Source organism: Dermacentor silvarum, chromosome 3 (genome assembly GCF_013339745.2).
Source record: "Dermacentor silvarum isolate Dsil-2018 chromosome 3, BIME_Dsil_1.4, whole genome shotgun sequence".
In the NCBI taxonomy this organism is placed as follows: domain Eukaryota; kingdom Metazoa; phylum Arthropoda; class Arachnida; order Ixodida; family Ixodidae; genus Dermacentor; species Dermacentor silvarum.
Window position 1 is genome coordinate 106,869,157 of NC_051156.1, and position 16,119 is coordinate 106,885,275.

The following is a 16,119-nucleotide window of genomic DNA, read 5'->3' on the forward strand; positions in this document are numbered from 1 at the left end:
GGTCCGTATACTTTTGCTCACGGGTGTACGTTTCCGCCGCTTTCCTTCAAGGTTGCGCTGCACGCGAAGCGTCTCTTGTTTGCGATGGCGCCTCTTCAGATGAGTGGTAATTATATTTTGTTATTAAGTACCATAACAGCAATGTACACACGAAAGGGTTGATTGCGAGCATTGAAATTCTACAGATTCCCAACTAAATGGTACGCAAAAAGGCAGACGACATGGATTACAACAGTGCGGCGAACAAAGTAAGTAAACAACTTTTGCTGCATGGACTAGCAGCGGTCGGAGTTCAACGCGAGCGAGAAACTGGATATGTGCACGCTGCATTGAACATTAACGTAGGTCATTCCTGCATCACTACTGAACCGATCGATCGAGTTACTGGAAGACACCCGTCCGCGACTTGGTCGCGCCGGCATTGGTGAAGCAGAAAATGATTGCTAATGCTTTCAACTTCCGTCCTCTTGAGCACTATTAAAAGATTACCAAGCTATTTACGCTGCTCCAGCTATATTATATTGTAGGGGACGTACTAGTTGTGTAACATGACGAAACTTGTGGTGCGCTGGTGACATATATTTTGTATATTCCGCGCAGTGCCGATGGAAGTCCGTGGTCGCCCACAGAGACCACACGGTTTCGTAGCAGACATTTTGTGGGAAACTGCAAAATGACTGTAGCTTACACCGTCGTATGTGCCAGCGATTTTTCCGGCGGCACATTCGATGCCGTCTCCGATTAACTGCTTCCTCGTCCCCTACATGGCTAAGCAGACGCTGCCCTTTTCGCCACATCGCAGTCACGAAAATGGTCGCACAACCGCACAGATCTTCGTAAAGGCAGATCGAAGCGTGTACATCGTGCGCATGTCCTTCGAATGAAATGTCCACGCACAGACGTGGCACCGAAACCTGGGCAAACACGTGCAGTGCAGCAAGCAGTCAAGGCGGTGTGAAGGACAGATTGGAGAGATGTGCAACCCGCTCGTTGAAACGTTCCCGTCGCATGCGGCGCGCAACGCCCGGCACAGTAGCGCCCCTTCGGCGGTGCCATTGTTGTCTATATATAAAAAAGATCACCAGCCCTTCCCCTCTCGAGATAATGGGGGTAAGCGAAGCTTGTCGTTTCTGACCTTCGTGGTGATTTTCTTTCTTTCTCGCTATCTTTGTCTCTCTCTCTTTATTTCTTTCTATCTTTCTCTTTTTCCCTATTTCTCTTTCTTCCTTTCTCTTTCTCTCTCTGTGTCCCTTACTTCTTGGTGATTTCTTTCGTTCTCTCTCTCTTTTCTTTCTCTCTATTCTTTCTTTTTCTTTCTCTCTCTCTCTCTCTCTCTCTCTCTCGTTTCTTCTCTTTCTCTTTTTCTCTCTCTCTTTTCTCTCTTTCTTTCTCTGACCTTCGCGGCAATTTTCTATCTTTCTTTCTCTCTCTCTTTCTCTCGGTCTTTCCTTCTCTCTCTCTTTTCTTCTCTTTCTCTCTTTTTTTGCCCTGGTATGTGGCAATGAGCTTGGACCCTTTCTGCACTATCGCCAGGATCGGCCCACTTTGGCGGAAGTTTTTTGCTGGGCACACGAAAGAACCGTTGGTTGTAGAGGTATATAGCTTCGCTATAAAAAAACGGCGGCTGAAAATTGTGCCACACGAACGTGAAGCTATTCTGTACTTTTCAAAACTATACTCCGTCTGACCAACACCGTGTAGTGCAGTGAAGGCCAACGTTATTGTCAGCCAATCGGTAACGAGAATGTTGTGACCGGCTAGCTTGTAATCCATTATAAAAACTGCGCAACAGCGGTCGGAGGACGGAACAAAAAAATGAACGAACACAACGCTGTTTTTTCGAGTAACGGGAGCCTGCTGCGTGTTCCACGGAATAAAAGAGGGCTCGCCGACTGCGCGCTCCGCTAATTAAACCTTCGTGAAGCTTCCATTTTGTCGCCGTAGCGCCGATAAGGAGGCGGGCAATGGTATAACGTTTCTCCTGGTTCTCTTTACTGATTGACGCGCCACATATGGCTTTCGCTGCACGCTGCTCTGATCGCAGGTATATTACTGCCCTATCAAAGGGAATACTCCATCTCCATAGAGCCCTTTCACATTAGCGAATTACTTCACCATTACAATTAACGCAATTACTTTTCTTTTTATTTCATTTTTTTTTTTACTTCTTTACTCGCGCGAAGCCTTTTCCTCCACCCATACAAGGCGGTGTGTGCTACCTTGTAGGCAGTACACACCGCTTGAGCAGGGAGATAAGATGGAGAGGAACAGCTGAAAGCATAGCGTAAATGATAACTATTCACATATTTACAACAGAGCGACTAGGCAAACAAAAAAAAAAAAAACACCCATAGTTCGCTTGTGGAGTGACTTCTCCGAAAGAATTTGTCACCCGGCTGTGCCACCAGCGCTGTTAGGTCACGTGGAACAGCCCAGTGGCGAGATCCGACTGTTCGAGGAAGTCGCACAGTGATTGGTGAGCTGCATCCCGCGCTCGAACCAGACGGCGGTCGCGCAGCAATGAACGTTATCAGGCTAGTCGCTGTATATGCACCTATTGGTCTTGCTCCGTGGTGCACAGTATCCGCACGTTAACGGTGTCCAGAGAGCGTCTCTAGACGGGTGTTCTCTTGAAGTAAAAACAAACAAAAAAATAGCGATGAAGTGTTATTTTTTCCCCTTTCCTTTAGTGATGAAATCTTTGACGCTGAAGACGGTCGAAACAAGACACTGACGCGTGTACAGCCAAAGCGCTGGAATGTCGCTACCTTGCTTTCTATCTTTCTTTTTCTTTTTTTAAATAGGGTATCGGGTCACTTATCGCGACAAACCGGCATCAACCGATAGGGAATTGATGAATTTCTCCTTTCTGGCGCGACCAGAAAGGAAAAAAAGTAAGAGTGGTCACATATCTGCTTGCTTCGCTGCAAACGACGTCGAAAGACGATAGTCTTCTGCCGCCCCTGATACGTCTCCCTTCTCCCCCCTCCCACCCCTCACGCTCGTCCCCCCCTCTCACTCCTCCCATGATGGATGCAATGGAGGTTCTGCTGAATTCAACTAAAATTTCCCGCGCTTGCCCAGCTCTCGCGCCATCGGTTGGGACCTTTTATTACTGTTGGCATAAAGCCGACTACAGAGCCGCGGCTTCAGTCGGCTTGTTTTTAACGCGTAGCGTCTCTTCGACACCATTTCTAACGCAAAGATTTTTCATTTAACGTAAAAACCAGTCCCATGTGTATTCTTAATTAAATGAACGCTGCGGATCACGGTTATGTACATATATTTCGCCTCAAACAGGCCTGAGGTTTCATTTGCGCTGTGTGATGTTGACGTGTATGACCCCGTGCCACCAGTGCTAGAAACATGGTTGGTGTTGGCCGGGCGGTTGAATCGAGTGACAGACAGACAAAGTTTTATCGCGTTTAAGTAGCCCAAGAAAGCCGATCGTCTTTACTAAAATGGGTGAAAGTGCCTTGCATGCAGCGCAGATTTAACCAGGGGCGCAGTCGCTCCGCGTTTTTGTTTCATCCGTAGGCACGAATGCAAAAAAACAGTTTATTTTCGTACCCTCTTCAGAATTCGCTGTTGTTTCGATGGTACACTCTACAAATGAAGCTTCGCAGTGCTGTTTATAATTTGCCAAACGTTGCCGCATCAAATATATCAGAAAAGCAAAACATTCTCAGCGTGGCGCTTACTGAAGGACTTGCAGAGCTTGGTGTTGCAGTAGAGGTCCCTCAGTTTCGGCTTTATATCTATGGTCTTCTCGATCACTGAAAAACACAGACAAGCGACAGAGCTAACAGTCAGGAAGAAGCACTTCACAGACGGAACACAAACAATCGGTTCAGCTAAGTAACTATCACTGATTAGCTCTTATTCGCTTATTAGGTTACTATTTTACTAAACTAATTCAATTGGTAAAGTTCTCCTAACGAGCAGAAGAGTTAACATATCCATCCGCCATTGTATCAGTCTATAGAAACACCCTGTTCTGGCACGTATAACCTGCCCAAAAAGTTTCGACAAATTTAACAGCAATGTCGGAGTCCAAATGACACGTCAATTTTGCCGGGAGGGCTGGCTTCACGGCAGCGAAACTACTGCTTTTAAAGCTTTGCTTCACGGCAGCACGCGCCGCACTTCCATGAAGCCACACCTGAAGACAGTGTTCACCTCAAATCAAAGTTTAGTTATCTCCTAGAGAACCCCCTCCTGCGTGTAGAAACTTCCTTCTCCTCTCTTTCGTGTACGCTCATTCTCGTCTTTCCAGGTCGCCATCTGCGCTTTGGCTGTGTTAATTGTTTGTGAATAGTGCACACGGCGCCGACGAACCAGAACTCGGCCCACGATGAGCTGCGCTCGACGGCAGTCCTTTGCAGCGCGGCAGAAGCGGTAGATTATCAGCTTCGCCAAGAGATGAGGAAAAAAAAAGCCACTTGCCGATAACACGACGTGGACGAGTCGTACATCCGTGAATGGAGACTGTTTTTACGAGGATCTAGGCATTGTTGCATGCAGTTACTTTCACGGGTTTTATACGCGGACTCTCTCTTGGTGTTGTAATTGGAGTATACAGACTATAGTATACGCGGAGCAGGGTTTACCTGGAATAACGCTACTTACACATTCAAAGGCCCGAATTGCTTGACTGATAAGGCTTAACGCCTAACAGTGGCTTTGACAGCAGCCGTAGTGGATGGCTCTGGGTTAATTCCTGACACCTGAGAGTCTTTAACCGTGCAGAAGTTCGGCACACAAACGAATGCGGTCACTGAGGTCTAAAATCGAACGCACGGCTTCAAACCGTCAGAAACCCCGCGCCCTCGCGCTGGCTGCAAAGCCACGAGACCCGCGATTGTGTGCTCATTGACTTTATTCGCCAGCCTCGTCTGTTCGTATTGCTTTACTTTGGCAGACCGGCATACAATCACGGCCAGTCCTTGAGCATTCGTCTGCAAACGAAGAAGATGGAGTTTAACATTGGACAGAGAGGGCACTGACGTAGAATATGGCGCTAATATGGCGTTGGGTAATCACATGCTCTAACCTTGCAATATGACAATATGCCTCAAACTTAGTAAATAATGGGCACTTGAAGTCAATTCCGTTATTCGTCTCTTCTTTAAATATTCAAAGCTTTAAACCTCTTCTTATGTCTAATGTTTAGGTTGTGTTCAACATTAACGCGGTCTTGCTATTAAGGTATACTTGTGTGCGTCACTGTAGATAGAAAATAAGTCCTGTGCGGGTGTACTGCAGTTGTCCCTATTAAAAGCACCAAGGCAGAGCAGCAAGGAACCAAAATTTCCGACGCACTTTCGGCCTGGCGTTCGACCGGCGTCCTTGCGGAATCGTCAAGAACAATGCGATGCCGGACAATGCTCGCTAGGCGCCGAAATCTGCCCGTGGCAGATACTAGTACCCCACAGTAGGTGTTTCGCGCAGAGGCAAGCAAAGAGCATGCAAATAACACAAACTACGGTTTCCGAGACGAGGCAACAAGCAGATAGCGACGAAGGACGTGATGTCGGTGGCTCGTACAGATCAAGACCAAGCATCCTGCCCTTCTCTCGGACAAGAACAAGCTTTTCGAAGCCAATAAGGAAGCATGTATCATTACGTAAAATTTATGTGAAAACCACACGCTGGACTTGAGACGTCTAATGTTGCAGGATCTGCCTACGCAGCACCGCGCTCAAAATTTACCGAAGCAATGTATATGTTGTGGTTGAGAGACATCAATAAACTTCATCGTGCGTTCACATCGGTCGACGCCGGCCTGCGCCCAGGCCAACTATAGTGTATCGGAAATGTCTTCCTTGTAATACGGGCTTAAGGCACGTAGTGCATCCCGCACTATCGCGAAAGGCAATCGGGCAGATGAGTGTGGCCTACTTTTTCTTGGCGTGCGTTGCCTGGCAACTTGCTTTTGCCTGCGCTGTCCCTCTGAGACCACGCAGTGTTGTGAAAAATGGAGCCCGCAGCTGTAAAACTACAGGAAGAGCTCGTACTGCAGAAATGAGGCAAACATGCAGATCGGTGCGCACAGTGTACTGTGCTTGCAATTAGACTAACCTCGCGACGCTTGTGACTGCGGAAGTCGAGGTTATACGCAGTATTCTGAAGAATACTTTAGACGAATCACGTTACTGAAAGGCAGGTGTGAAACAAATTTAATCAAATAAACTCTGGAGTGTTACGTGCTAAAACCACGATATGATTATGAGGCACGTCGTAGTGGGGACTCGACAGGTACACAAGCAGGAACGGAAAGGGAAACGCAAATGCCATCCTTTTCGTTGCCACAAGTGTCTGTTTGTAGGCCTGCCCTTTCAGTAACACGAATCCCTATACACCAAATTGCTCAATTTTCAGTCGTTTTAAACTTTTCACGAGCTGTAAAGCGTCGACAATGCGTACCGATATTCTATAGTAGAGTGCCCTACTAAGCGTATCACGATGCTTCACACCTTTCACAATATTGTACGGCCTTCGCGAAGCCGCCTCGATCTGAATGCGAGCCGTGTCTTTTATCTAAAACTGTTCCCTCGCGCCTGCGGTTCTTGTGCGTTCAACCGCGGCCGCTCTGCGATTTGGTGCGACACCAGCCACGGTCATTCATTCGTTGCAATTGACACACCTTATGGCTGAATGCTGACAGTTTTCGTTAAATCATGGCCTTCGAGATCGGACACAAATGGTGACAAATATCTCGGATTCAGTGGTACAAAAGGAAACGAGTATGCCTGGCTTCGACACTATTGTGAGTTGGTAAAGCCTATATCGACAAAAACCAAAGGTAAGAACAGAGAGGAAGCGCACCCTTGGTGATCTCCTCGTTGAAGGCGAGCACAAAGAGCAGCATTCCGATGAAGACCAGGATGATGGCGGCCGATAAGACGAAGATGCACGTCTCGAACACGCGTCTGCGCATCTCCGCCGACGCCCTGCACAGACCGTGACGGGCACCCGGGGGCAAAGCTGAGAACTGAATAACTTCACAACAAGAAGCGTAGCACACTTCGAAAAACGGTTTGCTTGCGGACATCTAGGCATGGTTCTCTCAACTTCGCGCTTCAGTAAAAGCTCCTCCTAAATTGCAGCGGCTGCCGTAGACGGAATACATTTTGACCACATTTTTGACACCCACGCAGCTTTAGCTTAGGCTTAGCTTAGGGACGCTGGAACTTCGTGATGGTATGAAATACGTGAAAAGCTTCCCGCAGATATTGCTTTTTGAGTGTAATGCGTTTTGCAGGGCCGGAGATGAATTCGCAGTAAAGTGCGCGCTTCCCGCTTTGTCGCGTGCCGCTGTGTTAATTGAATGGCAAGGTTTAACGAATCAAAGCAACGCAGTGGCGATGAAGGGCAGCATAATTAATTAAATTCTGGGGTTTTACGTGCCAAAATCATGCCGTAATGGGGGACGTCAGATTAATTTTGACCACCCGGGGTTCTTTGATTTGCACACAATGCACTGTACAGGGGAGTTCTTGCATTTCAACACCATCGAAATGTGGCGGAACCGGTCGGTATTTGATCCTGCATGCGACGCCGTGCTTAGCAGCGCAACGCCATAGCCACTAGCACGTAATAGCACGTCATAGCACCTTATAGCACGCAACGCCACATGGCCACGCCAACGCCATGCCCCTCACACGGGCAACGTAACTGTTTAATTTTGACCACCTGCGGTTATTCAACAATTTGCCCCATGTGAACTCGGCCACCCCGACAAAATGCGAAAAGGCTCCTGCACTTATATTGATGTGCGCTTCAAAAAATTGATCCGGAGCCTTTCACTACATACTGTGTCCCCAATACACAACCGCGCAGTTGCGGGACATTAAACCCCCGCAACGTATTCATTTACTTAAGCACCGCCATCAGGCGCGTTCCGAGGGACAATAATAAAGTTTTACCATACCATACCATACCGCCATCAGGCTGGCTCCGAGGACGTGGAAAAGCTCTTTAAGGCCAGCTGTAACACCGTTTTCGCTCAGGGTAAATTTCACATAAGTACAAATAAAATCAAAGAAATCGTGACAATACTGCAGGACGCACACACTTATATAATGTTTCCTTGCGAAACGTTCTTTGTCTCATTCCGGGCACTTTGCAGCAGGTAGGTTCCAGTCTCGCCTCGCTTCCGCCACTTCAACAAACAAATGCGTGACCGGTGGCGGAATTGAACCCCTGTCTTCTTCTAGCACAGCATCCCGATGCTCTAACCATTTGGGGGAGGCGGTGGGAAGATGTAGCCGCCGTGGCCACGGTTTATTTAGGCCGCCCAGCCAGCAACGGTGCCGCGGGATCTCGGGAGCGGCAGCTATGAGCGCGGCCGCTCAGGTGGAGCCCGCTAGCGTGCTCTTTATCCCGCGCTACAGGCTCGCGAACAGTCTTGTTCATCGGCTTCGGAATGGGCCCACATTCCCCAGTGCTTTCCTCGTAGCAGCCAACGCTATATGCAGAAGTTGCGCGACGTTCTACCGCTTTCATGATCGATCCAGGTCGGGCAGGTTTTTTTTCCGCTTCTTTGCTGAAGTTCAAATGCCTCCCCCCATCATTGTTTTAAATAGAACACGCATGTCATAGACACAGGAACGTGCAATTGTATAACACAGTTGCAGTTGACGTCACAGTCCGCGTTTTTCTCGCTAACGCCCATTGAGTACTTATATGTAGAGCCCAACAATCGTTTGTCGTAAGCTCGCGTTGAAGGACAGGAGTAAAAATCGTGCCGTAGCTCTCGTGCGATCGTTCTCACGGATATCGCCTTGCCGCCATCGTTACACGTATACTCGCGACACACAACTGCTCGCCTCACACAAACACGTTGATCCAGCCGGTAACGCTTTGCGGAACCCCAAGCAATGCTCGATAGCTAGCTATCGGCAACATGCTTCGCATAACATCGATGCCCACAGTGAAGATGCCCGGGGGCGTGGGATCACATCGCGGCCGCGGCGGCTACATTGCGATGGGAGTGGAATGCAAGACGACGATGCACTGGGCGCCTGTTAAAGAACCCCGGCTGGTCAAAATTAATTCGAGGCCCCCCTACTACGGCGTGCCTCATAATTATATCGTGCTTTCGGCACGTAACATCCAAGCATTTATATTTAATTTTAATTTCCGCAGTGCGTGGGATCTGCATTTTTTATATTATTATTAACGGTCTTTAAATGTTAACGCTAGCAGGCCACACGACCGAACGACGTAACTAGAGTATACAACGTGTCTTTTTATTGCGATAGCAATTATATGGACACTCAAAAGCAGATTTCTGCCGTCGGCGTCGCCGTCGCCGTTGCCGTCGCCGTCGCCGTCGCCGTCGCCGTGAGGTTCCGTATGACGTCAATGGAGATGAAATCGTCGCCGCGCGCCGCCGAACGCTGTATGTGCGAGTGAAAGGGCACGAGGACGCGCGCTTTCACGGGGAGTGAACGCACGGCGGAGAACAAACGCGCGTTCTGTGCTGTGCTCCCTTAAGGGCTGCAGAAGTAGGCGTCTCTTTCCTCCTTTACCAACACCATATATGTAGAGCAAACGCGCCTTCTTCTGACGCACGAAAGGCCGTGGGGGGGAGGGGGAGGGAAGGGAGGCGACGTTTAGCTGCGGCACCAAGTGCCTATTTATATCAGAGGCTCCGGCAACAGTCACCAACACCGCACGCATTTTGTGCGAACGCGGGCAAAACGCCGAGGGCGTCGACAACAGTTCTGCGTGTTGCCGGTGCTGCTGCTGCATGTCCAAGTTTATACAGCTGATAAAGCTACTATCATTACTCCGTATAGCTCTCTACAAATTTGCTATCGCAATTGATGAAGCATTTCAGGTGAAACTGCGACAACTTTTTCAATGCGCTCTCAATCTCTCAGTAACTGTGGCTTTCTCGGGAAAGAGAAACAAAAACGTTAGGCATTAGGTTTGTTAAAATACGCGCGGAAGTCTGGTTTTCTCCTTTTGTTATTTGACGGGAATCTCTAACGACGACTGCTGGTATTATTCAATAAGGTTTTATTCGAAGAACCGGTGTAAGTAGTTTGACAAAATGGTATTCTACAAACAGGTGTTATGGCCGTGGTACTTGGCTGGAGAATCAGTGAGTAATTCTACTTGGTTGGCAGGCTGTATGGATCGTAGTAGCCCCGTGTGCGTGCTAATATGAAAGTATTAAGTGAAACGTAGCATCAAGCTCTCGAATCGAATACTATATTTACTTGGCGTACACTGAAGACCGCTACACAGTACGGAAACAGTGGTGCTTCATACGGTACAAAAACTATAACAACGCGCGAAATATTTTGTATATCAAACAATATTATGTAAAAAGTTGATGCAGTGGAGGATGTCATTGTTGCGGCGAGAAATGTCGCAAAATAGCAAATACTATATGAAGTTTTGAAGGGTGTAAACGATTGCAAGGATATGGTTTTAAATATCGGAATGCCTACCTTCGGCATGGTTCCAACAGTGTGAGATATAGCAGGAGGCCTTGGTGATCATGCATGCATGGCAACAAAGTTCATGAATAAAGCTGAGACAGAACATTTACTAGAAGGGTTGCTAGTTCAAGATTTATTTTTATTTCCTCTCGGTCCCTTTTCTTCACTGTAGAGTAGCAGGCCAGAGAAAACTATAGCTGCGGCCGAACTCCCTGCCTTTCTGTAAATAAATGTCTGTCTCTGTCTATTTTTATAGACGCGATGCGCGCGTTTTATTGCGATAGCAATTATATGGACACTTCAACCGGATTTCTGCCGTCGGCGTCGCCGTCGCCGTGAGGTTCCCTATAGATAAAATCTTCGCCGCGCGCCGTATGCCCGAGCGGAAGCGTGCGGGGCCGCGCGCTATCAAGGAGAGCGAACGCACTCAATCTCCCACGCGCAAGCAAGGAAGCGGAAAGCCAGCGCCGGAGGGAGCAAGGGTGGGGCGGGGGGGCACACTTCTACTCTGCCAACAACCGCGCTCGTCGCTCGCCCGCACCGTCTCTTATCTCCACAGGGCTCTGACCTTTATACGCCGTGCATTCGCCGCTCAGTTTCCGTTGACGCGATAGACCGCACGTACCTTCGCTGCTGCGGCGTATGCGCTTGCTGCCAGCGTTTTGACAGTCGTTGTCTGCAGTCATTCAGTGTGATCTATTCATGTTTGTTTGTGCGCGCTCACACCACGCTTCTTCGTTCAGTTAGCAATAGTCGGGCCACATTTTCCAACGCACGCTACACATGCAATACTGCCCGGATCAGCAGTGCAGCGCTACAGGTGTGTCCCTTCGCACGCGCTGCCCACGGGAAGCGCTTCTCAGCAACCCACCGTTTCGCAAGCGCCTTCTCGTGGTCATCGAGTCTCTCTACATGTCGGTCTACTTACGGCGCAGCACACCTGCTTATTTAATCAGCTCATGTTTACTACAATTCATATTGCTACCAAAGCCGCTCACCTTACTGACATTGCTGTGTTGCTATCGCATTCATTGCTTCGCCCTTAGGGCGAAACTGTGACATTTTTTTTTTACACTGTGCATATATTTAAAAATCTGCGAGGGTAGCGAACGTGGCGTTTCTGCAGAGGAGTTCTTAATCTAGGCTGACACACTTTGTCCCTCATAACGTGAGCTTCAGAAGAATAATTAACAAGATTTTGTTAACTAGCTTTTTTTTTAGAATGCTTTTGGTGGCAGATGCTTAAGTGGGATATTTGGAAGCAGCCAAATTTTAATACACCCCCTTATTTTTATTCGTGAAAATCGCACCTAATTCAAGATATTCATCATCGAATTGCATTGCTCAATCCAGACAATATCAAAACCGAGCGCGCCGGCAGAACGGGAAAGGCGGAGCCACTATCATGTCAGACGTATAGTTACTGTATATGCTCCCGTACGTATATATATATTATATATATAATATAATATAATATATTATATAGTGTGGGCGCTTATTACGCACGTCTTCTCATCTGTATATTATCATCATCGTCCTACGTTGCTCGACCTTTATCTTCAGTTATGTGTGATCATCATCATCGGGTGTGGGCCAAATAAACGTGCCAACAGAGACGTCATAAGTAGGGATAGCTCTTCGATCTCAGTCCCTGCCCGCTCAAGTCAACCCCTGGAGCTACGTTCAGGCCGCCGCTTGCGCCCACTGTCCGCTAACATGTCTCAGGACGCATCACCCTCCACTTCTACCGCTACCGTTTTGACACCACCACCACCCCTCACATGCTAAGCAGCCACCAGCGTGACCCCCATCTCTTCGCTGGTCTTCGTGGGTAAGATGAGGAGACTGGCTGGATGACTACGAGCGAGTAAGTTCCGCCAATCATTGGGACGACCCCACAAGCCCGCCACGTCGCCTTCTACCTGACGGGTGTGGCGAAGACATGGTTCTTCAACCACGAGATAGACTTTACTGACTGGGCTGCCTTCAAGCAGCAGCTCCGCCAAGTATTTGTACACGGCTGTTCGTTCTACCATCGCAAAGAAAACCCTCGATACTCGCCAACAGCAGCCAGGCGAGTCTTACATAGTAATCGAGGATGGTCTTGCGCTTTGCCGCCGTGTGGAGTTCATCTATGTCAGAGTCCGACAAAGTGCGCACATTCTGAAAGGCATTGATCAGTCGCCTTCAATGCCCTTAATTGCCATCAAGAACCCCGCTACAATCGCTGACATCGTCACCCACGTGTCAGCGCCTGGACGAACTTGAGTCTGTTCGCCTTCAGCCGGACGTTGGCGACTATTCTACGGCGGACCCACATCTGAGTGTCATGATACGAGCTATGATACGCGAAGAATTACAGTCAATGGGCTTGTCACCGTCGGTGTGCCCCCGTCCGCCTTCTAGTGCGGCCTTCCTGACATCATCAGGGATGAAACTGGCGTCCTTGACCTGCTCTGCGCGCGTGCAACCCTCCGTCTCTCGTCCCCTACCAACGTAGCGTCGGTTGCTGCCGCGCCTCCAGTGAACATCTCATCAATGCCACCCGACCCTTTCATCGGCTCATTTGGCTGCATTGACTCCCGGAGCACTCTGCACCCTGTACTACCCGCCATGGCGTCCGTCACGTCCATGTGCTATTACTGCGGCTATCGCGGCATATTTCATGTTTCTGCCGCAAGCGCCAGCAGGACGAGCGCGCGGATACGACATCTGAACGCAACTTTTCCAGTGGAGCCTCTTCCCAAAGCCGGCGTTTCTCTTCACCTCCGCTCCGCTCTACATCGACTGAAGACCGCAGAACTTACCCTTCGCCGTTCCGCCGCTCCACGTCACCCACTACGGCCCGCCTCACTCAAGTCTAACGTTCGTCCGGAAAACTAAGCGATGCAGTTTTTGGAGAGAAAACTTCATACGTCAACAGAACGTATCGTATCGATGAGGATCGAGCAACGTAGGATGATGATGATAATATACAGATGAAGAAGACGTGCGTAATAAACACCCACACTAATATATATATATATATATATATATATAATATATATATAGTCACTCTAATCAGACGGAAACGCCAGTGATGAAGAGCGCGGCGAAGTTTGAAAGTGAACGTCGCCGGCGAGTCGCGGCAGATACTAATGCGGCACGTACGTTTTGCGTGGCAATTAAGCATGTGCAGTGCCGCGCCGCGTCAGTATTTGTCGCGACATGACATCATTCAAACTTCGTCACGCTTCCGCCTGACGTGGCAGCGATGCGAGCTCGGTTTTGATATTGCCGAGATTTAGCGTTGAAATTTGTGGATGAATATGTCAACCTAGGTGTACTTTTCAAGTTTTTTTTATGGGGGTGCATTAAATATTCACTGTCTCTAAATTTGCCAATTAAACATCTGCACTCAGGGCTCTAATAAAAAACTTCAATATTTTTTGGTAATTAGTGCGCTGAAACTCACGTTATTAGTGTGTATCCGTCTCGCCTAGTAACTTCTCTACAATAACGCCACGTTCTATACGCTCATACATTTCTTAATAAATATATCCGCCATAATCCAACAAAACAAGAACACCCATTATGACGCAGGTATACCAAAACATGGCCTCCGAGCTGTTCAGTGAGCCGCAGGAGCATTTGGGCCAGCTATATCCCCTCTTTCTGAGACGGGTGGCTGGTTCCGGATTGACTATTCACAGTCTCTTGCTGCATTCCATGGGGCTGAGTTGGTCAGATGGAACACAAGGCAGCACCGGCGAGCACGGCCACTGAACCCCTTCGAGGGCCTAGGTGGATTTGCGGGCAGCGGCACGCCACCATATTCAACCGCGACAAAAGGAGCGCCCTGGCGATGTATAGACCTACACCACGGCGCTACGTCACGAAAATGCGGTGGCGCTGTCGTCGGAATTTAGTTTCGCTTGGTAGGCACTCCGCCGCCGAGCCGCCGCCCGTGTCGCGCCGTATACCACAGCAGCCGCTGGGTTTCGCGGGTGGTTGTGCGGTTCCATCTGTGAGGTCTTTATTCTATGATTTTACAATGAAAGAAACGCAGTATGCGGATGAGCTGAGTTGCGTCGAAATACGCAAGAGATTAAAGTTTTCATAGGTTTCCTGTTGATGAAAACCGTCGCAAGCAATGGGCCGCCGCGGTAAAAGCGAAAGTCATCCGGATTATGATACCAGATCATCCATTATGCGCAATACATTTCGTAACCGTTAAGCTTCTCTTTCATTTTGATTGGCATGCATTAGCCGATCTTAGGATCGTATACGATCTTAGGATCGTATACGATCTTAGGATCGCATACGATCTTAGGATCGTTATTAGCGTGCCATTATAATTGCTTGCCGCACTGTGGGAAAGCTAGATTAGGATTAGCATTGAATGTAGGTCGAGCGAGCAGATGCCCCACAAAACACGTCACATTCGAATTTGTTTTCATCTCAAAGAATTGAGCACCAGCAGTGTAAATATCCTGTCACACGTTCACATACGCAGGCAGCAGGGTCACAACTGCGTTTATTGCAGTGTGGAAGTCATAAACGCGCCTAAACGTGTCAGTTAAATTTCGAGCGCGAAACAAAAACGTAGAGTCGGAGCGATCGGACGGCCGCGTACAACAGCTAGCTCACATTGCGCGGTCCTACACAGGCGACGTCGCCGTAGGGCCGGTACCTTGCCGGTCCCATCATCGAGGCGATCGCTTCTTAACGGCGACGTAGAAATCGGCTACAGCTTGTTTTTAACATAAAATAGTTCTTAATAGAAAAGCTATCTCGAATTTGCGCGTGCTTCGTAAAGCAGCGCCCAGTACTAAACCACTGGCGCCATCCGGAGCACGACCCGACGGCATTTCGTCTCGCAGACGGAAACCGAAGCACCGGCCGTCTCAGCGAGGCGGCTCGGCTGGCTTGCAAGTACTACGTTTCGTTTGTTATTCGCACCAACGACACCGACAAAACCGATTCATTTAAGCCCACGTAATCGTGTTGTCAAAAATAAGCGCACAATGATGAGCAGCAGGCCAGGTCGCAAGCGCTGTCGGCCGTCACTGCGGCGGTCAACGAGCTAGGCCTAGCGTCTCGTTCGGCCGTATCCCGATGGGGGCGAAATGCAAGAACGTGCCCTGGGTGCACGTTAAAGAACCTTACGTAGTCAAACTTAATCCGGCGCCCCCATTACTGTGTGCTTCGTAATGAAATCGTGGTTTTAGCTGTGCCAACCGCGCGTGCAAGCGGTGGCGGCGAACGTGGGCGGAGCCTACGCGACGTCGCTATAAGGCCTAAAATATATCGACGGCGCCTACCGCTGTTTACAAACATAGTGTAGGTCTATACTCACAGCGCCACCACGACTTTCTCTTCCTGCTGTTCATGCGCTGGCGAGGTGATGGGGATACCGCGAAGGGGCGCCGGGCTAGCACTAACTCCTGGGTCCGCGGGGCTACCGGAAGCTGGGCTGGCCACACCGGATAACTCGAGGGGGCTAGCGGCACCGCCGAGGTCGCTGGGGCTAGCAGCACCGCTGGTGCGCCGCTGCCTCAGCTGCTGTTCCCTGCGCAAGGGAACGTCACGTTTCAGGCCCATCACGTTTGACGTGGCCTCCAAGATCGTACTGGCGCACAGCGCCGGTGGAAGCTCTGAGGCCACGCGTTTCATCCGGAGA

At 49.2% G+C, this 16,119-nt stretch overlaps 1 protein-coding gene across 1 annotated transcript in view; it reads right to left on the reverse strand.

Annotated features, from left to right (window-relative positions):
• LOC125944320 (uncharacterized) overlaps positions 1 to 16,119 on the reverse strand; it is a 56,315-nt gene that overhangs the window by 28,689 nt on the left and 11,507 nt on the right. Inside the window, exons 2-4 of the mRNA XM_049664690.1 lie at positions 15,796 to 16,008; positions 6,829 to 6,953; positions 3,702 to 3,776 (exon numbers count right to left, since the gene is read on the reverse strand). Coding sequence (XP_049520647.1) covers positions 3,702 to 3,776; positions 6,829 to 6,953; positions 15,796 to 16,008 — 413 coding nt within the window. The remainder of the gene's footprint in view (positions 1 to 3,701; positions 3,777 to 6,828; positions 6,954 to 15,795; positions 16,009 to 16,119) is intronic.